This window comes from Lissotriton helveticus, chromosome 3_1, assembly GCF_964261635.1.
Source record: "Lissotriton helveticus chromosome 3_1, aLisHel1.1, whole genome shotgun sequence".
Classification (NCBI taxonomy): domain Eukaryota; kingdom Metazoa; phylum Chordata; class Amphibia; order Caudata; family Salamandridae; genus Lissotriton; species Lissotriton helveticus.
The window spans coordinates 740,778,586-740,801,329 of NC_136061.1; the positions used below are offsets into that span (position 1 = coordinate 740,778,586).

The window sequence follows — 22,744 nt, forward strand, 5'->3', positions numbered from 1 at the left end:
TCAAAAGGACACCCTGTTGCACCCCTGAAATCTGCATTTGAGTACATCTTCCACACACACCTGCCCCAAGGGCATGTGTGCCTGTAAAATGGAACTCTCAAAAATGCACTTTAGTGCATTTTTCAAAGTTTTTACCAATTGCCATGAAGTTCAACTTCAAGGTAATTTGCTCCCCCTATTAGCGAAATCGCTAGTTTTTTTTTACTTTAATGCATTGGATTTAAGGAATCTCAATTTAAGTAATCGCAATTTAGAAAATCTGCCCATTTGCGACGGGTATTTTCTTTGATGCATATGGGCCAAAGAGTATATTTTTAGGGATCCAGAGAAGGCTAAAGAACACATTTCGCCAATGGTTTGCTATTACCTTCCAAGTGACCACTAAAGGCCCAATGTGAAGGTTGCAATGCACCAAGTTAAAAATACAGAAGCACTGTTTAAAAATATATATATACTATTTTACTACTCTAATATTGAACAATTTCAAACTATTCCTATTTGATTTTATTGATGTGCAATAAATTCAGTCGAATTGGGTGTTTTGTTCCACATTTAATTTTTCTCAATGTCCCAATTAACAGTCAGAATACGTAAAATACAAGCCATTTTACAGAAAACGGAATTTACATTCAGTTTTTTACACTTAACTGATAAAATCATCACATTTGTGGGCATGGAGTGCGCAGACAGCTTTGTAGTATTTTATTCCACTACATTATGGAGTTCACCACACATCGACCAACCCCCTCCTTGGCCGCTTCCCCTCCCCCTCCTCGCTGAAAATGAATTCTAAAATGCTATATTTCAAGCGGCACCTTGGATGCACTCATTTATTACTTTGGGGAAATGCCGTATTGTAGGGATAGAAAGCAGTGTGCACGTGCAGAAGCGCAGAAAATACCCCAGCGCATAAAAAATGCCAGGTTTTGCAATTTAAACTAAAAGTAAATCAAAATAGGAAGAGAGACTCCCCGGCTATTAACTTGTTTCCCCTCCGTCAATTCGAATTGTTTTACAAGTATGTTAGCCGCATGAAGAAATGAGCGGAACTGTGTTTAGAAATATGGCTCCACAGCCTTTCAATGGATGATAACAGTGACGCAGTGTAAAAAGGGGGCTTGGGAGGCAGCCGAGCATTGCGAGGTTTGCCCTCCGTGCAGATTGGGGCGGGGGGTGGGAGGGCGAGCCAGGTGCGGCCATTTTGTGGTCTTGGGCTACATTGGGACTAGCCCAAATGTAGCCCAAATTTTGAATAGCAGCCCAAGCTACTTAGGGGGTTGTTGCGCTTGCCCAGCCACCATTTTAGGTTTTGGTGACCTGGTGGCTGGGAGCGCTGTAGTGATAGGTTTTTGCCCCCACCCTCCCTCCCTCCCTGGGCTTGGGAGATTTTGTGGGAGGCAGTCCAGGCAGGTTTTTCTGTAGGGGATTTGTTGGAACAGGTGCATAGGGGTCTGATATATTGTAGAATTGTCGCTTGGAACAGGTGCTTGCGGGGTTGTTTGAAAGTTGGCCAAGTTTGGCTGGAGTTTTGTAGTTTCTTGTTAAGTTTGGTGAGTTTGTGAACAGGAACAGGGAAAGGTTAAACAAGCAGAAACATTAGAGGTTCGTTAGTTACAGTTGCATAAAGGCAGGTAGGATTTTAGGTCATGGGAGGTCAGGATTTATAAATGCTATATTGGAAGATTGTGTAATATTATTGTTATTCAAAGTTATTTATTGTATGTTGCGGGGTGGGGTTTATGATGTGGGGATCGTTGGGCTGGGGTGGAAACAAGGGGTCAGGTATTTGATGTATAGAGAGGTTTTAGTTTTGTAAGGCTAAGTGCCAGTGTTAATAAAATTGTGATGTGCACCTGTTTCAATAAAGCGGCCTTTTACACACACAAAATGGTTGTCGTGTGGCTTGCCTCCCTTTCCCTACCAATGATGGCGTCCCATGTCAAGTGATACAAAAGGCCACTGACGGCCCCCTGTAGTGCACGCGTCTGTCTGCGCTGAACACCGATCAGGCCACCTGCTCCACGTACAAATGTCTCAAACCAAGCTGTGCCTGCCGCGTATAGGCATTTCGCAGAAGCGGAAAATGTGAATGCCAATTTCAGTGATTTATTACGTATTAGTATTTTATCAATTAGGAAATGTGGGGCCTTGCACGTTCAGGGAAAAACAAGCATTTGCAATGCATCGGTCTTGCCTTTTGAACCTTATATGTATTTAGCAATGCAGCATATGAATACTTATTATGATATACTTTTTTCTCCCTGCAGTTACAGTTCAGCATTTTGTACTTTCTCCTTCTCTCGGCTATTGTTTTATTTCTGCCAGCTGAGTGCCAATAGTCTGACTAAAAAACAGAACAGACTGCTAGATGATGGCACTGGTCCTAAAACGTGCTGTAAATGAAACCACGGGCCATTCCAGCCTCCCGTAACCTGAAAACGAATGAACACCCTATTCCCAGTTTTAGACATTTTCCTGTTTCAGAGATTCATAACAAGGTCAGGGTTGAAATGAGAACATATTCAAATAAAATGGATCATGCGAGCATCATCTCAGAATTGTCCGAGTCCACAGTCTGTCAAGAGTGTTAGCAGATAGTAAACTGCCTGAGGCTATTAAACACTTCTTCCATACTTAAAGAGTTTAGCGGAGCATGTGCGCTTTTTGGTGTTCATGTCATGCATCGCGCTGCATGTCATTACAATACATTTTTGTTTAAAGAGTAAAGAGATGGCCAATCAACTTTTCAATAAGTACATACCAGAGTACCATAACCTCTTGGCAGTGCTCAGAATTTCAAGCGGTTTTATCTGCTTATTCGGAGAAAAGCACCATCCAGCAAGAACTCATGTGTGTCACAATTGAACATTATGCTGCAGTTATGTCACTGTTTTATGGCAGCGTTGATCTCGCTACAATGCCCTTCTTGTATCAATTATTTTCGACCCAAACATGGAACCTTTCTACCTCTCGCTTCCTGCCTGCCTCACTCCCTTTTTCGCGGATGCCATGTTTTCTTTCACACTCATTATAAATTACCGACTTGTCACTTTTGAATGACAAATTCTGCCACAGGACAGTGTTGGGAATCAAAATATTGTTTCCTAGACAACGACATACTTGTGGCCTTCTGCACAGTGATACTTTTCCCGATTAATATCACTCGCTCATGTCACTGCGCGGCGGTTCGAGTTCTCTTGTGAGCATTAGTGTACATTAGTTGGCTGTCACTGTAAGACGGCTGTCAGTCTAATCCGGCAAGAAAACTTTAATTTTTAGAATTGCTGTATAGCTAAGAGCCCGGCTTTTACATCAAAGGTGATGTTCTTAAAAAATGAGTCGCCCTTGCCGACCCCACATACGGTCTACAAAACCGTTTTTCGCAGAAGGTTCTCATTCAGCATGCACAAGCACCTCCACCAATCTTTCGTGAGATATGTTCAGCATGTCTGTCTTTTGTGAACCATAAATACAAAAGCTAGGTGATCGATAGAGCTATCTTCTTCCCAGACTCATTATTATATGAAACCTGGCTACTTCGTGGGCTTATGCAAACACTGCCATCGGCGCCCTTTGGAACCAGTCCGCTGCCCTTGTCATCTCACACGGTACTGTGGGCATGATCTTAGTGTGCAGTGTTGTGCAGTTGTGTCAAGTACGGATCCCGCGTCAGTCAAAAATGCCATACTTTGATCACAATCTTCAGTATGACTGTATATTTGTGAACACGCCTAGACAAACTCTCTTACCCTTTCCCGTGAATGTTTTGATTCCTCGTGCATTTAAGGGACGAGGAGCGAGAAGGCACCGGACTGCGGGAGGGGGGAGTGGGTAGGGGGTGGGAAGAAATTTCCTTGCGTATAATTCGAAAATGAAACCATTACTCCAGAGCCAATGAAGTCCCATTTCAGGCCGCCCATTTATATGTTTTCCTTTCTAAACGCAGCATCCAGCCTGCAATACACCACCACACCCACCTCCCGTTTTTACCACAATTTTCAGCGCAATGCAAGAAGGGGCTGGGGGAAGCGAGAAGCCACCGGACTGAGACGTTTTGGATTTGCTAAACCGGTATCTGTGTAACCGTAGCAATCCGACACCCGTAGTACCTTTTGTACAGAATGCTGAAAATAATTCTAGACTCACTCGAAAAACTTTTTCAGTAATAGGTAATTGCTCCTATTGCATTATCTTTGTAAATATTTTGAAAAATTCTTTTTATGAAACAAATTAAACAAGATATTACAAGAATCCTATTGATATTAAAAAACAATGCATTTTCTTCCGTTTGCTTTACCTGACAATGCCACTAGCTTTCCATTAACTTCCAACCCTGCCCTTAAAAGATGGCCGCCTTCTTGCAATTATCTCCAGGAAGTAGGCGCAGCTGGTAGCCGGTGTAACTCCAGAATTTGGAGCACGGTCCCTCCGCAACGAGACAAACTGCGGGAGGGGGGGAATGACGAGAAGAAATTGCCTCTCGTGTAACACGAAAATTAAACGAGCTTGCCTCGCAGTAAAAAAAAAAAGGCACATTTAAACAGGAGCAAAGAAAAATAGTCTGTACAGTAAAGGGGCTGATAGCCATGGAAGGACACAAATGACGACATGGCAGTAATGGGGCGGGACTAGGAAGCTGAAAACCAATCAGAATGCAGCATTTAGGATGTAAGCCAATCCAAAAGATGGTCAGAGAGTGGGCGGAGCTTAAATGAAGCTTCCCTACTATAGTATATACTGCACGTCTCAACGAGACAGCGCAAGTGCTGCCTAGGCAAGACCTAACAAGTCCTTGTTTCTCTTTACCAATGCCAGTGTTTAGATAGAGTGCCTTCACAGTTATTAACCCCCGGGGAATCAAAAGATGTATATATGTATCCTTCAGCAATAAAGTTGCTTCTACCTACTCAAAACATGAGGTAAATGGAACAGGTAAACACCTAAAGCTTGTTTGTACTGTTCGTTTGTAATATCTTTGAAAAAGTTTACAGACGAGAATACGCCGCGTAAATTAAAAAACCTTAAAACCCTTTCACAGCTGTATGCTTAGAATGACCAGTGCGTTTGAGTGAGAATGCTTTGGCGTTCGCGGGTAGGAGCACACGCCAATGCACTGGAGTGTTTGATTGTTTATTTCAACGCAACTACGAAGTTGGTGTAACTATCTGTTGAGCACGAGGCAGTTCGTTTTTTCAGTATAAAAGTATTAACATTCCCTGGGTGTCTTATATAAATATCTTTTGTTAAAAGCAGCATAACCCCTTTCTATTTGTATACATTCATATCGGTTTAATAGCAGCGTTTCAAATAATGTGCAGCGTTTACATAGTGAATGCGGGTAATCTTTAAATGTTTTTTTAACTAGCTTGAGTAACCCATTAGAAGAGTAATTCTGTCCTCGACGCTACAGCTTGATGTAGATTTTCATATAAACATATATGAAAGGTTCTGTTGGTCTCCCTTTTTCCGAATATAGCATTTATTCATCCGTGAGAACCTCTGCTTGCGTTAACTCCAACAGCATGATTAGTCCAATCCGGAGAGCAGGGTCAGTCACTTTAGGATTCCACCATTTGACAAGCGTTAATAATTGCATTCACTGCATGCCACATGTCTGCATCATTATAAATATATAAGTCTATATTTATATCACACCTTCATTTAAAAGGTAAATGAAACTAAATTGTATTTAGGCATGCGTGAGCATAGCTTATTTACACTAACTTGGAGTCTGTTTTAGAGAGATTTCTCCAGAGAACGGACATTATCTTGCTTTAAATATACTCAGTGCCGGAGATTCCTTGGATAACAACATCCAGGGTGACTGAGTCCTCCACCTTGCAAAACCACGTTATTGATCCCGCAATATGTTGTGGCTAACAGGTTGGAAAATTCCTTGAACTGTATTTCTATTAAATACATGTAGTCTGTCTTCTCTGTCCAAATTCCAGTGTCGACTCATTATGACGCTGCTTCCCTCAGGCAGTCCAAGCCTTGCACGTTTACAATGCATCATTCTTTAAGTCCTCTTTGAGGTGATAACCCCTGGATGACATGAAGTCCTCAATGCTCCTGTCTTCAGCCTTTTCCCTCAGCCTCTGCTGTTCAAGGAATGACACCAGTTTGTCCCTTTTTTCGATGACGCGCATCATCTCGCACAGAGTCTCTTGCTCTTCCTGCTGGTCTTTTTCATCTCTTTGAGTTTCTGAAAGATTTAGAAAGAAAACACCAGGTCAACATCTGCTTTATTTCTGCATGATATTTTCCACACACCGGTTGCTTAATAGGACTCTTCTTGTCAAACAGAATGACATACCTATATCATCTTTATCAGTGAAACAGGATAAACATGCTTGCACTTACACTTCTTTACAAATTGGTCTGTGCACTAGGGAGCTACAAAGTCCTAGACTTCCCACCTCACCATTTTTGTAATCACCAGTTTTGCGATTCACCAAGCTAAAGTTGAAAAGTACAGGGGCAAGAAAGGGGCCTTGCTCTGCATCGGGAGTGTGCCGGCTGCCCCTGAAGGGAATCTGATATTTAAATGATTCAAGAGCTACCCAATATACCCTACGGGAGCAAGCGTATATTCACTTATTTCATAACAGCGGTTAACTCGGAACTCATTTAGAAAAACATTAGTATTCTCAGAGTATAGCAAATTACACAACATTGCCAGTTTATAATCAATCTTCAACAAGAACTTTAATACGTTTTCACCTGTTATAGAAATAATTTGTCACTTACAAATAGAATGTTAAACAAGTGATTGGTGTCCCCTTGCTCACACAAACCAAATAACAATAAAACGGACTCAAAATGTGTGTAAACATGAAGACACATTGCCAAAGAACACACCATTGATGAGTTTGGTATCATATTGTTAAGAACTGAAGTCCAAAAAGGTAAGGTGAACAACAAGATTTATTGTATACGAGGTCCCTGTTCCTCTGACACCAGTCAGTGGCTAGTTAAAGTTCCTCACAGAGTCAACATTCTAAATTGCCGTCCAGGGAGAGGGCGAAACCAAGGAGGGATGAGGCTGAGGGGGAAAAAGGGAGGGACCAAGGGGAACGTAGGGGGAGGTGACAAACATGGAAGAGGACAACAGCCAAGTTACAACACATCTTCCTTCCCACAGAAAAATACAGTTGAAGGAGGAAAAAAAATTACTTTCATTTCATTACATAGTCTTTCTGACACTCCGGCGCCTTTACAGGTCTTTTACCATATGAAATGTCCCCTTTGGTTAATCCCTGCTGAGATTTGATGCTGGTGGCTTGTGCAGGATACTTTACTAATCTGTCCATGCTCCACTTCCTGTCATCTGCCATGGTGACAACATTCCTCCCAACATCACTTATCTTTTCAGGACTATAAAATGTGTCGTACCTGCTAGCCTTTGAAACCGGTTTCTTGACTAGGGCTTGTTGGCTATTTCCCATTTGCTAGGCTTTGTTCTCCATCTCAGATCATACTCGCGTTTGTACTTTTCTTGAAAACTCTGGATTTTGTCTTGAGTAGTATGCTTGTCACACACAAAGGTACTGTCCTCAAATAACCAATAGGCGTACGTTTGGACCCGGGTTTACGCCCTCTTAAAAGACAAAAACGGGAGTAGCTTGTTACACTATTCGGGGTTATAGCATGCGACCATATCATGTCTTTGATAGATTGAACAATAGGTTTGTGGGACGCTACCGCAAGCTGCAAAGTGTCTTTCATCATTCTGTTGCAGTGCTCCACCAACCCATTGGCACAGGGACAATACAATGGAGTAGAAATGTGTTTTATAGCCAAACTGACCAAGAAATCTTTCATCTCTTCAGAGACGAACTGAACCCCATTGTCGGTAATGAGGGTATGTGGTATACCTTCATTAGAAAATGTGTCAGATAAGAACATTTTAATGTCCTTGGTGTCAACCTTGTTCACATACTTGAGGGTAATCCATTTGGAAAAATAATCGACTAACACCAGAATGATTCTTTCTTGCAAACCCGTGACTTGTAAGGGCCCAATGATATCCAATCCCAACTTTTCCCACGCCCTAATGGGAACCTGAACTGGTTCTAAAGTTGTTCTTCTGGTGCTTTTGGCCTCATCGCTAATTCCACATGCATGGCAACCCTTGACTAAATCTTCAATGAAAGAGTCTATACCTGGAAACCAATATCTAGCGTGTAATTGACTTTTGGTAAGACTCCTCCCTAAATGCCCTTCATGAGCTAGATCACTAATTTGTTTTCTAAGGTTTTCAGGAGGTATCACTTTGTCATTCTTTTAGATGTAGGATCCCACAATGGATAATTCATCTCTTACGTTCCAAAAAGGATGCAGTTCAATGGGAAGATTTTTACACTTATCAGGCCAACCTTTCTGAATTTTGTCATGCTCAGCTTCGAGAGTGCTATCATCCCTATATGAAGACATCCATTCATTCTCAAGGATAGCTGGAATGGAAACCTGAAGTACTTCAAACTCTTCTCTATTATCTTCAATAGGCATGTCAATGGGGAGGCGAGAAAGACAATCAGCAACCTAATTCTTGTTGCTTGGTAAATACTCTATAGTGTAATTATAACTTTGTAGGGAAATCAACCATTTTCCAATTCTGGGAGTAGTTTTTTCAATATCTTTTGAAGCAAATAACGAAACTAGAGGTTTGTGATCAGTTTTTAGTTTGAAAGGTATACCCCATAGGAAGTATTTGAAGTGATTGGTGGCCCAAAAGCATGACAAGGCTTCTTTTGCAATGGTAGAGTAGTTCATTTCTGCCTCTTTTAAAGTTCTGGAGGCAAAAGCAATTATCTTTTCTATGCCATTTTGAACTCGAGATAGAGTAGCACCTAAACCTCTTTTGCTAGCACCAGTTTTCAGGATCGTATCTTTGGTGCTGTCGAAATTCCCTATGCAGGGTGCGGTGGCAATGGCTTTTTTGATATTGGAAAATGCTTGGTCATGCATAGGTAATCAGGTGTATTTGACATCCTTTTTCAACAGATCCCTATGAAGTTGTACCAAATCCGATTTTTTTGGGATAAATTTGGACATGTACTGTGCTAATCCAAGGAACGATTTGATTTCTTCCTTGTTAACAGGAATAGGAGTTTCACCACAGACTCTATCATATCCACCTTAGGTCTGATCCCGTCAAAGGAGAGTGTGTGTCCCAAAAAATCTACAGATGCCACACCAAACTTGCATTTGCCTTTTTTTAAAGTAAGACCTGCTTCCTTGAGCTTGTTACATACTTTCTGAAGTTGGCATTGTGTTCAGTTTCACTAGACCCATATATGAGAATATCATCCTGGAAACATAAGGATTTTTCTACATCCACCAGAATATGTTGCATAATTCTTTGAAAGGCGGACGCGGCAGACGCCAACCCAAATGGCAATCACAGAAATTTATATGTGCCAAATGGTGTGGTGAATGCAGTAAGAGCTTGTGATTCTGGGTGTAATGGTACTTGATAATAGGCTGATGTGAAATCTAACACCGAAAAAAAATTGGCTCCATTTATATTTGACATCATTTCATTATTTTCCGGAGGGGAACCTATCTACCCAAATGCTAGCATTCAAACTCCTAAGGTCCATACACATGTGTATGTCCGAGCCATTCTTTTTAGATGTGATCACAATGGGGGCAACCCATTCTGAGTTTTCAATGGCCTGTATGATCCCTTGTTCCACCAATTTCTCAAGTTCTTTTTTAAATGGTTCTCTCAAAATTAAAGGCACTGATCGGGTTTTGTGAATAATGGGAACTGCATCTTTTTTTTACATTTATGTTGTGTTCATAGTTGTTCAAAACCCCTATCTGGTCAGAAAAAAAACTTCTGGAAACTCCTCACAAATGCTACCACCTGTTAAAGATCTGTCTACCATTAAATCTTGATCTTTATTGTTGGGGTCTAATGTGATACCTAGATCCTTTTGATGTCTCCACCCCAATACATTTCTCCCTTTCTCGGTAATGTACACTTTGCCATATGTGTGTCTATCCTTGAATGTTATATGCATCCTCACCATACCTTTAAGCAAGATGGGTTCTTTATTATATCCCCCAGGGTGTATATCAGGTTTCTCATATTCATATTCATTTTGATGGAACAAACAGTTGAATGTTTCCCCATCAACCAAAGTGCATGGTGAACACAAATCAGCATATGCATTCACTTTTTTCCCCATCTAAGAGGATCTCACACACAGGGTAATTGACATTTTCTTCCATTTCTTCCTGGTCCTTAACTTGAAAAATGAACTTATTCTCGCTAGGTCTGGAATCATGCTCATCATGTACTAAATGTACTTCACTTTTAAAATCTTTATAATTGCACCATTTAGAAAAATTGCCTATTTTGTTGCATCTCCTACAGGTTACTCCTCTTGCTGGGCACCTGGGAAAATTAGCAAGGTGATTGGTGTTACCACAGAGAAAACATTTGAACACCTTCATAATCTTAGGTTTGTTTACAGCATTAACCATAGTGACTTTTAGAACATTCTCATTCTCTTTAATCTCATTTACTTTGTTCTCCTCTTGAGAAAAGTCTTTACCAGTTTCCATTTCTTTAACACAGAAAGCTATATGTTCTATACTCTTTGCAATGCGTATTGCTTCATCTAAATCTGGATTTTGGGTTAATAGTCTTTCTTGCACTATGTGGTCATTAGAGCAGCGAACACGTTGGTCCCTTATAAGAGAATCCGTAAGTAAGCCAAACTCACAAGTTGCTGAAAGACCTCTTAAAGCAGCTATGTATGATGTTACTTTCTCATTTTTACCCTGAATCCTCTTAAAGAACTTATGTCTTTCTAACACAACATTAATCTTGTCTTTGAAATGAGAACCCAATTTCCTTAATGTAGTGGTAAAAACATCGTGATCCCCCTCACCTCCTTCTTCTCCACCATCTGCCAGATCCTCATACACTTTCATTGATTGAGTACCCAAACTGTGGAGAAGAATATGTTGTTTCCTAATCGACAAAAAATGTTCTCCACCTATAGCAATTAAATAAGAGTGCAACATTTTAACCCATCGTTCCCAAGGAATGTCTGGTTCCCCTTCTTCATTCGAGAATGGAGGGGGTTGACTCATATTTGCAACTGACATGCTTGCTACTATGTAAGAAACACAGGGAGGAAAGGGACTGTAGCAGGGAGGAGAGATAAGGAAAGAAAAGGAGGAAAATAAGAAAGTATTGCTGAGAAAGGAAAAACTATTTTATAAAGAACTATGCTGAAAATAAGGAAGAGGAGAAAATATGAAAAAAACAACCAACTGTGCCTAATAGCGAGGTCCGATAGCATATAACCAAGAATAAAGAGGGAAAGAAGAGGTAAGGAAATTACAATACTTGAATAAGAAAAATTGCCTGAAGAAAAGGACAATGAACAATGTTGTAGAATATTATCTGCCAAAATCTGCTAGAGGCTATTGATGGACAACTGTGGGATAGAAGCAAAAGTTAAAAGGAGACCCAATTAGCCTTAAGTTAACATAGAAGCAAAGTGGGTAGGACTAAAGAGTTTGGAGAAAGTTATTAATGTTGATGAACTAGATATATGGTGGGCAAGTCTTTATGATAGTAGAATATAGGCTTCAAGCGAAACCAACAAGTCCAGAATGACACCTGAGCACGCTAGTCAAAATGTCTCTAGCCTCACCGCCATCTTGCCAATGAATCTGAGGTCCTTTAGTAACGAAGGAACTGGCTGTGGCAACAAACAGGACGGAATACTGATGATATTGCTGTAGATTATTCCCAGAGAAGGGAAACGGCAAACGCAGGATACCTGCTCCACAAAGCTGAGGGGAAGTAGAAGGCTATCGCCTCCACAAGAACACTGCTCACTTGACCAGGGCAGAATTGTACCGTGAAGACATACGCAGTTACCAGGACACCACTCCCTTTGGACTCGAGAGAGCAGGAGGCAACCGCCGATAAAAACACTGCTCAAAACATAAATTGGTCACCTGATCGGGGCTTGCTGGAAGCGTCGGAGCCAAGACACTGCTCCCTCAGGGTTGGAGAAAACAGCAGCAGCCGCCGTCAGGAAACACTGCTCGAAACATGAACTGATCATGTGATCCGGGGCGTGCTGGAAGCGTCGGAACAAGACACTGCTTCCTCAGGGCTGGAGAAAACAGCACGCAGCCGCCGTCAGGAAACACTACTCCACCAGAGGTTCCGGTCACATGAACAGGGCGTGTCGAATGCTGCGGAGAAAACACTTCTGTTTCTGTGAAAGGAAATGAAAGGAAATATCCTCCTCACGCCGTTCAGACCATTACTTCTTTAGAGAGAAACCGAGAGACGCCAAACTTCGGGCAAGGAATCATAAATAGAAAACAGGCCGGAAAAAAAACTCTTTGAAGAAAATTCTTCTCCATGCAAAAGGAAAACAGCTTCACTGTGAAACGCCGGCAATAAAAAGCGGGGAAGGAGGGTACGAAAGCAGGCCTTGTCACCACTTGAAGAGACGGTCTGGAAGAATCTGGAGGACAGAGGAGATGAAGAACACAGGGGGGGAAACTGGTGCTGTCCCCCACACAGCTTTGGACCCTCGTCGCCAATTTGTTAAGAACTGAAGTCCACTCACGGTAAGGTGAACAACAAGATTTATTGTATACCAGTTCCCTGCTCCTCTGACACCAGTCAGTGGCTAGTTCGAGTTCCTCACAGAGTCAACATTCTAAATTGCCTTCCAGGGAGAGGGCAAAACCAAGGAGGGATGAGGCTGAGGGGGAAAAAGGGAGGGACCAAGGGGAAGGTAGGTGGAGGTGACAAACAGGGAAGAGGACAACAGCCAAGTTACAACACATATTTAATATGTTTTCAGGTCAGCTCTTTAATTTAGCTGAAAGAAGCCCGTTTTTAGAAGTCAATGCCATTTCACACTTGTCTCTAAGTAAAAAGGTCATCATCAGGGCTCAACTATCTGTAGCACTCACGTAACAATCCACATGGTATACCAGAGAGGATAGTGCCAGGGCTTTTCAAGGGTAGTACTCAGGAGTATGTAGTGTGTGTAGGGCACCAGTGTAGAAGAAACAATACTGTTCCTGACAAATTGCATAATCTAGAGCCCGCTCCATAACTAATAAAAGCAATACTAATTCCTGCTGGGGGTTTTATAGGGGCAAATAAGTCAATCAATAAGGAGTTTGTATAGCGTGGCTACTCTGTCTCAAGACACTTAGGGGGGTGGGCTGCTGAACCGTCTGGGCGTGGAGGCTCAGTCGCAGAGTTAGGTCTTGAGATCCTTCTTGAATTGGGTCAGCGACGGGGATTACCTGAGGAGGAAAGTTAGGGTGTTCTAGGTCTTGGTGGCGAGGTAGGAGAAGGATCGCTCTACAGTTCTGATCTTGCGAATCTGTGGGACAGTGGCCAGGGCAGGTTGGGCAGAGTGAAGTTGTCTGGTGGGTATGTGGAATGAGAGGCGCTGGTTCAGATATGCTGCTCCTGCGCCATGGAGAGCTTTGTAGACATGTGTGAGAAGCTTGAAGGTGATTCTCTTGTTGACTGGAAGCCAGTGGAGCTGAGTTGGAGGTGTTGTGTGTTGTGTGTTGTGTGATGTGGCTGCGGCAGGGGATGTTGAGGACCAGTCTGGCTGTAGCGTTTTCAACATTCTAGTTTCCTGAGCTGTTTCTGGGTAACACCAGCATAGAGTGCGTTACCATAGTCGAGTGTGCTGGTGATGAGTCTGTGGGTGACTGTCTTTCCAGATTCTGTAGGGATCCATCTGAATGTCTTTCAATGCAGGTGGAACATGTGGAAGCATTATGAGGATACACCATTGGTCTGGTGGTTCATTGTGAGCGAGGAGTCCAGTATGATGCTGAGGTTACGTGCATGGTACGTGGGTATGGGAGAGGTTCTCATAGTGGAGGGCCATTAGGAGTCGTTCCAGGGAGAGGGTCCCAGGATGAGTACTTCGGTGTTGTCCGGGTTGAGCTTGAGGCAGCTATCTTTCATCCAAGTGGTGACGGCCTTCATCCCCCTATGAAAGTTGATTCTGGCGGCTGTGGGTTCATTGGTGACGGAGAGGATCAGCTGGATGTCATTGGCGTAGGAGATGATATTGAGTCTGTGGTTTCTGACAATGGCCACGAAGAGGGCCATGTAGATCTTGGAGAGGGTGGGGCTCAGTGAGGAGCCCTGGCTCACTCCACAGCTGATCCCTGTAGACTCTGAGAGGAACAGAGGTAGTGTTCAGCCGGTAAGGAAGGAGTGGATCTAGTCCAGGGCCTTGTCATGAAAGCTGGCGTTGTTGAGTCTCATGATTAAGGTGCGGTGAGAGACGGTATGAAAGGGGACAGAGAGGTACAATAGGATGAGGGCTGGTTGAGGAGGGAGTGGATATTGTCTGTGGCAGTGAAGAGTGCGGTTTCAGTGCTATGGTTACTTCAGAAGCCGGATTGAGAGATGTCCAGGACATGGTTCTCATCGATGAACTCAGAGGGTTGGGCATTGATGGCCTTCTCGATGACTCTGGCTGGGAACAGGTGGAGGGAGATGGGTTTGAAGTTCTTTAAGTCTGTCGAGTCGTAGGATGGCTTCTTCAACAGGAGTTGATCATAGCATGTTTCCAGTCATCAGGGAAGGTGGAGGTTTTGATGGAGCAGTTGATGGTGCAGCGATGCTCTGAGGCGATGGAGGTGGCTGCTCTATGGAAGATGTGATATGGGCAAGGGTCCGATGAGGCTTCCAAGTGGATATTCTACATGGTCTTGAGTGTTTTGTATATGGTGAGCGGAGTTTAGTTGAGCAGGATCTGTTGGGGCGCGGCAGAGTTGCTTGCGATGGGGACGGGCAGGGTCTTGGGTGTTGAAGCTGTCATAGATTTGCCTGATCTTATGCTGGAAAAAGGTGCTGAGTTTGTTGCAGAGGTCTTGGGAGGGTGGGACGTCTGTGGTCTCGCTGTTGGGCCTGGCAAACACATTAAAAATGGAGAAGAATTCTTTGCTGTTGTGTGCATTGGCGTTGATTCTGTCTTGGAGGGCCTCTTTCTTTGTTGTTTTGAGGAGAAGGTAGTGTGTGTCGAAGGTGGTTTTAAAGGTTACGTGGATTTCCGGGGTTATGTTGTTCCTCCATCTCATCTTGCTCCATCTGCAGGTGCGTCTGAACTAGTGGAGGACGGGAGTGGACCAGCTGGCTTTCTTGGAGTGTTGCTTGCCTGGTGCCTTTTTGAAGGGTGCCAGAGCGTCGGCACAGTTGGAGATCCATCAGTGAAGGTGGCATGCTCAGGTGTTGGCGTCTGTTGATGTCAGCAGTGTGGTAATGCTGTGGAAGGCGATGAGATGTTCTTTGGTGGCCTTTTTCAAGCTACAATGGGGGCGGTAAAGACAGTGGTAAACAGTGGGAGGGGTGACCGGCAGACAAGACTAGGTTGGGAAGTGGAGATGTTCCATGGTTGTCGTTGGGTCACTCGAGTGAGTGGTCAGGTGGATTGTGTCCTTGTGGACGATGGCGATGCCTCCTCCTGGTCCGTCAGTGTGGTCCTTGGGGGTATTTTTGTAGCCGTCGGGATGGCAGTGGCGATGTCCGAACCTGAGTTAGGGTTGGTCCAGGTTTCCGTGAAGAAGGCGATGTCAGGAAAGGCGGCAGTGAGGAGGTCCCAGATTTCTGTGGCATTTTTGTGGTGGAAGGGCATGTTGAGGAGGATATAGTTGAGCCAGTGGGTGCGTTGTAGGTTGGCTGAGTGGAGAGAGGATCTGTCGTGTTGGGGTAGGGTGAGGGTGTGACTGAAGTTCTAGCAGGAGAAGAGTCCTTGGGTGTCCGGTGAGGTGAGGTGGTAGACGGTGTGCCATCTTGTGTTGTGGATGAGGAGGGTAATGGCGTTGCATCAGTGGAGGGTTCGAGAACCAGGGTCCGTGGCGATGGGCACGGTCCAGGCACAGACGGGCTTGCCTTTGGTGTGTCTTCAGTGCGCCAGTGGTGCAGCTGCCAATAAGTAGTGAGTGGGGGGCTGGACAGCCGGGAGGCAAGAAATGCAGGATGGGTCACAGGAGGTGGCGGGCTGCGGGGATCACAGTGGCAAAGGTGGCGAAAAGAGTGAAAAAAAAAAGGGAAATGAGCAAAAGCAGGAAAAAAGGCAAAAGCAAAAAAAGGCATATGCAGAAGAAAGGCAAAAGAAGCAGACAAAAGCAGGAAAATAAGACAGACAGGCGGGCAGTCCAGTAGCAGAGCAGTGACACTCTACCCCAAGACCACAAGGGATGAGGCACAGGTGGGAGCCTGTGGGTAGAGAAGGGCCTTGAAATAATGACCAGAGGGTCCGTGGCAGCAACTGAGGCAGCATTTACCAAGCTGATTTGGGCGGTGAAGGGAGTAGTCCACTAGAAGGCCACAAAATATGTGCTTCTTTAATTGGAATATTTGCAGTGCTTAATTTGAAAAATATAAAGTGCCAGGGCCGTCGTGAGGAGGCCACCGCAGCTTGCATTACCAATTACCACTGCCAGCACTGCCAATTATAGTACCTACAAAACTACTAATCATCACACTGCTATAAGGCTGACAATGCAGATTGTTCCACAGACGCAAAGCAATAAGAATTGTTTGGGTGACAGGTATTAGTTGTTTTTCATGTAATGTAATTAATAAACAACTGTTGTTCTGCTCAACTCTAAAATATGCAAACAGCCCCATCATGTGAAAGCTGACATAAAATTGCGAATAAGTGCCGGTGCCAAGCACAAAAACCACCGGCTAAAATTTAGCACTGAATGTTGGGCAGTTATACCACCTTTTGTCATGTACAATCAACCCCATTCATTCAGGGAATGTGGAGGGTATATTATTGGAAGACACAATAAAGCAGGAAGTTACCACTAGAGAGACATGCAACTGTGGATACTTTAAGATGAATAATTTAGTTTATTGGTGATTCGCAGATACCATATTCCGTTTGTAGGTAAATTCGAAATGCAAGGAAGTAGGAACAAGAGGTTGATAAGAGAGAGAGAGAGACTTAAGGTCTGAGAAAGGGAAATAGTACTTAAAAGTAGTAATTTTGTTTGTACAGCCCAATCATATTATACCCCAGCTTCTGTTATTGTACTAAAGCCACAGTCTGAGACTCTACGATCGACAGCTGGAGTGATTTTTGGTGGGGAGACCAACAATAAATTAACCAAACTACCAGGACAATTCAAATAACTAGGCCGACACCATATGATAGCGACTGCAGTTTTCAAATTTTGGCAAGGTTCACGGATTGCTGGCTTCTCTGGGGTGCTGCTTAGGGAACACCACTCACAATGGATGGGCTGGTCTTCATTTCCCCATGGAGTTTTTAATTAGGCTGGTCTTGTGTCTGGGCTAGTCCTTACAAGTTCTAAGCTTGTTTGCCAGTTGTTCTCCAGTACCGTTTCTGTTTATAGTGGATGGGTTATCCTATTGTCCATTAACGATCTCAGTTTACAGATCAACAACGGAATGACTGACTAATTTGTTTAGTTATTTAGAATAGGATCCAGGGCTCAGTAAGATTTGTGGGTCAAATAAAGCACTTTTAAAGGTGCATGTTGTGCCACTGCCATCACTGTAGAAAGCAGAGTGCAGAATCAATGTACTCTAGTTCCTTCTTGCCCACAATTAGTCATGCTTGCTGATATTTTACAGGATGCATCATTGTTTTAAAGAAGCCTACATTAAATATGCTATTATAGTTTGAGGTGTTGATGTTTTCTTTTGTTGTTGTACAAAAGGGGGTGGTGATGGACGGAGCATCAGAACCAATCAAACTCTCACACCCAGTCAAAAGATCTGGGTTTGATCCATCACCTTTCTTTAGCCCACTCTGCCACCCCAGTTCAGACATGGCTATATGCAAATCAGTCTGACCCTGTGACTCATGGGAACAGTCCAGCCCGAACTGCCAAGCCATGCCTTCCCTGGACCGGAAACAAGTTTCCGAGGACCGGTTTCTGGCATTCCAGCCGTCGTCAGCCCGGCTTGCTTGAATCCAGTGGCAAAGTGTGCAAGGGACTCACGTATGAGCATACCCTGCCACACTTATGGAGGCCAAAAGCGGTACAAAAGGGGGTGGTGATGGACGGAGCATCTGAATCAATCAAACACTCACACCCAGTCAGTAAGCCAATGTCCTCTTTTTTGGAGATAATTATGAGTGTTAGGCTGATGGTACACTTTGTTATTTTTGATCCTGGCTGTTTTTTTTTCTTCATCCATTACTGCGCATGTGAGACGTGACTCAATATCTCAATGATTTTCTACATGTTATCTTATGATATCAATAAGCTATACAGCACCATCTGCTTTCAATTTAGACGCCACTTCATCCATAATGGAGTTTGCTATTTTGTCCTTTATGTATCTGCCAGGAATGTCATTCAAACCCATGGTTTCCTATGAGATGAAACAGTTGAACGAGAAGATGGATGCACAATTGCCTATCAAACAGTTTTGCATAGTTGGTGAACTCCACACTACATCTGCCCTAGAATCATACATATTTTTCCACAGTGGTAAAGTAGTTCTCCAAACTCTTCCATCCTTCAGACTATCAATGAATTAAAATTGCTATATCAACTCTATACTATCACTCACTGCCTTTTTTCCGGACTTTCAGAGTGAAAGAAAAGTTACATCAGCTAGGTATTCGCCATGTTCTAAGGCTTCATCTGGGTGAAACTGAGGACTTCAGCTACACCTCAAGGCATCTTGTGACTATTGGTGAAAATACCACGCTTTCCTACTGCATTGCCTCCAATAAAGTACTAAAAAGAAAGGGGAGATCACTCTACCTGTGGCAATACACACCTAACCAGTGATCGGGCATGTAGTAAAGTTTTTTAGAAAGAAAAAAAGACTTTATAAGGTATGTATGTAGACTACATGGCCAACCTAATGTTTATTCTCTCAACTGCACTGACTGAATTTTAAAAAGTGCTAGAAGATGGTTGATAATAGCTGACAATTGTCTGAAGTATATTTCAACTGACAATTGTGCACTTTGTGATATCCCTTTTACATAGTTAGCGGAGTCATCTCTTCCCAAGTGTTATGAAGGAAATAGGGCTTAAAACTGAGCTTTTGAAAGTTGCCCACCTAAATCAGTAATGCTCCTTTTTCATCTGAGATGGCCAGTTACCAGCAACCACCAGCCTTCATTCTATCATCTTTGGACACTATATTTCTTTCAGATAGTGGATAGAACTATGAAATTGTGGTACAAGTAGCAATGCAGGGTTGAGGGCATAATGGTTAGTTCAGTAGTGCACTCCTTTACAGGACACTTTGCATTATAATCGGCAATAGCTCAGTACTTGGTCCGGGTACCTTTACACAGAGTTTCATGGAGCTGGTAATGGAAGAGGGCATCATTGATTAAGAACATCTCAATTAGTTCATTTCCGAAAGTGGTTTATTATTTGGGGTAGGTGACTGACCACCTCAAGGAATACAACTACTTCTCGTCACAGTGAACCCTCGAAGTCACTAAATTAAACTGAGATCAACACCCTGGTAGCTGTGGCTCAGATCAGACAGGCTTAACGTGGGGTGATGTGTAAAGTATTAATGCAGTACTAAAGCATTAATAAATTAAAATGTATTAGAAGAAAAATTCTCTCCAAGACGGACACAGCTGAAAATGTAGTCGCCACCATGGAACCAAAGGCTGGATGGCCCGCTGGTGCTCAAAGCTTTAGGTATTTTCTTATTTAATGGGACTTTGATGTTTTTTTACTTGAAGTGCATAAGTCTCTGTGAAGGACAATGCTGAAACTCAATCTGACACTGTGCAATTGCCAGTTGGATACTTTTACCGGCACATCCTGCTAAAGGTCGGAAACTCTGGCGGAATATTCAAGAGTTCTTTTAGTGCCCAAACAATGATAGGAGTACATTTGGAAGGACCCCAGTGGAAGGTACTTCGATGATCTCAGGGTGTCAAGCAGACACCAACAACAAAGTCCAGGGCAGCTTTACACTTCAGAGAAAATGCCTCTTGCAGCCTGCTATGTCAGATGGCCATATCTGACCCTTCGTCCTGGCTACAAGAGAGATGAGTTCTTCAGGGGCTCCTCCCTGTTCACCAAAAGCAGGTTCAGTTGTCTTCTGATGTTCCACAGGTCCAAAAGATGTTCATAGGATGCCACATTTATGACTTGCACCAGCTACTGGGTGGGAGTGACTCCTGGCTTTTCCCTAACTAATAGGGTAAAAGTTTCCAAAGGCAAGCCTGCCCACTTTTACAACAGTCCCTGTTTGCCCTACTGCAAACAACATCACAATGCACCTTACTCCCAAAATCCAAACTGTGAAAACCCAGTTCGGAGGTTAGTTTTCCTCCCACTGGCCAACTAGTGGGGCAAAAAAAGTGTACAAAATGGTGATGGATGGAATGCTTGAATTAATCTCAGCCACTGGTAATCACTCGGGCCATCATTATTTTGCACACCATGCCACCTCAGTTTGGACCCAGCTATATGCTAATCTGTCTTGACCCTGCTCCAATAGAAACAGTCCAGCTTGAACTGCCAAGCCAGGTCCTCACTGAACCGGAGTGAAGCTATCCTGGCTGATGAGGGGTGAGACCCAAAACCAGTCCCAGGATAATGTTTTCGGTCCAGGGAGGACTGGCCTGGAAGTTTGGGCTCGACTGTTCCCATGAGGAGCAGGGTCAAGGCTGATTTGCATATGGATGGGTCCAAACTGTAATGGAGATGGAAGCAAAACAACAATGGATGTAGGCCCAGATCTCTTTATTGGGGGGACTGTTTGACAATGTTCAGCATTCCATTCATCACTTGTTCTTTTTCCATTTATCGCCCTAAGTGGGAAGGGTATGCCCAGCCGTGGGTACCGTGCCTGCCCTGCCACTGGGAACAAATTATCCTGCTGATGAAGGGTGATACCTCAAAATCGGTCTTATGATACTTGATTCAGGGAGGACCTGGCTTGGAAGTTCGGGTTGAACTGTGCCAATGAGGAGAAGGGTCAAGACTGATTTGCACATGATTGGGTCCAAATTGTAATGGCATGGTGAGCACAAAGACAATAGATTTAGACCGGATTTCTATACTGGGGTTGAGTGTTTGAAATTGTTCAGCATTCCGTCCATCACTAGTTCATTTGGCATTTTACTAGTGAGACACAGGCTGAGGCCTTTCTGGTTGTTGCCTGGCATTTAACTGTGACAAGGCAGGCCTCTTCCAAGTTTCTTAAGTTCCTAGGCCCACCGCAAGTGTTCTTCCTGCCAGAGGAAGAAAATACCTCACCCCTCCCAATCCATTGTTTCCACTCTGTGAGCAGTTTTTACACCTCTTTCCCACTTCCTTAAGAGCAAGTACAGGCTGGGCAGTTGTTAAATAGATAATGCAAATTGTCCTCCAACAGCTTCAGACAGTATAAAAGTCATTTTCTAAAAGTTATATTTCCAATATATAGAATCTAAATTCTAATTCACCATTAAATTCGATGTTCATTAAATATAAAAAATAAGTCTGTGAATGGAATCTGTAGCTGGTAAAGGTCAAAAGTTAAAGATTGAAGCATATACTGTGTACTCTGACTTTTCCTATGTACCAGTGACAGTGTTGTTTTGTTCCTCGTCACTCGGCAAACATGCCTTTTCTAATGTTGCATGTTACACTCTTAAAAGTTATGTCCCCTACCTTGAGGGCAGCAAGATGTGCTTAGGGGTGATTTATTTAATACTTTAAAATCAGCTTTCCTATCTGTGAAAAAGGGTGTTTTGACAGATCTGTGCAGCAGGGCCCCAGCTGCTGCTATCGGAATACATTAATAGGCCTGAATCCATGTTTTGTAGACCCACTCTGTGAATGGCACTATATCTGCTGCAGTCCCAAAGTGGAATGTAAGCCCCAGGCGCTGGGCACATTTTCTACACCATGTACCAGGAACTTCTAAGCAAGGTAAATGTGTCAATTAGGAATAAGCGAATTTAACTATGTTTAAAGGGAGCACACAGATACTCGACTCCTGGTTACCAGGAGTACAGTGCACAGAGTTCTAAATCCAGGAAGAATAGGGATCAGAAAGATGCGGATAATCTGAAAAAAACACGCAGAAAATACCGATTTTCTATCGTTAATGTTCTATATGTTGTCATACACCATTAACACTGAAACAAACTGACTCTACTTTAAAGTGGGACTAAAATATGTTGAAAGAGCGTTGTGTTGTAGAACTTGCAAACCCCAAATTACACACTTCCTGCCATCTTTGCCGCTAGAAGAAACTATCTTGAATACTATAGCATTCGAATGATGCAACATTCGAATGATGCAACACATGGATCCACACACAACACTGCAGTTTACTTAACCTTAATTAAAGCTACAATAATAGTAGAAGTAAAGAAATTATCTATAAATTATACTACATATTGCAGGAAATTCTTACCATCAGCATCCATTTTCTCTCTTAATTTTTGCTCCAATCTGCTTTGATGATCCTCCAACTCTAGTCCTTGGGCTCTGGAATGCATAAGGGTCATTCAATACGCTGATTAGATAAGCTGTGTCAGGACTTCAAATGTGCAATGCTGGTGACATGCTGAATAACTTTACACAAAAAAATCTATTTAAAAAGTAAAGCATGCTTCCTTGAAACATACAAGTGAAATTGCTAGCCATTGAAGTATAGAAATGTTCCATCAGCATTGCAGATATTTCATATTGCTTAAATTCAACATAAATTAGCACGTTTTGTATTTATAGCTTTCATTTGCTT

At 43.1% G+C, this 22,744-nt stretch overlaps 1 protein-coding gene across 2 annotated transcripts in view; it reads right to left on the minus strand.

The window, feature by feature from the left end:
- Positions 1-532: 532 nt before the first annotated feature.
- The window catches only part of MICAL2 (microtubule associated monooxygenase, calponin and LIM domain containing 2), a 1,053,240-nt gene continuing 1,031,028 nt past the window's right edge, over positions 533-22,744 (minus strand). For both annotated transcript variants that reach the window (XM_078680924.1, XM_078680923.1), the window contains 2 exons: positions 22,415-22,488; positions 533-6,205 (listed from right to left, as the gene is read on the minus strand). In XM_078680924.1, the coding sequence (XP_078537050.1) occupies positions 6,003-6,205; positions 22,415-22,488 (277 nt within the window). In that variant the 3' untranslated portion in view covers positions 533-6,002. The remainder of the gene's footprint in view (positions 6,206-22,414; positions 22,489-22,744) is intronic.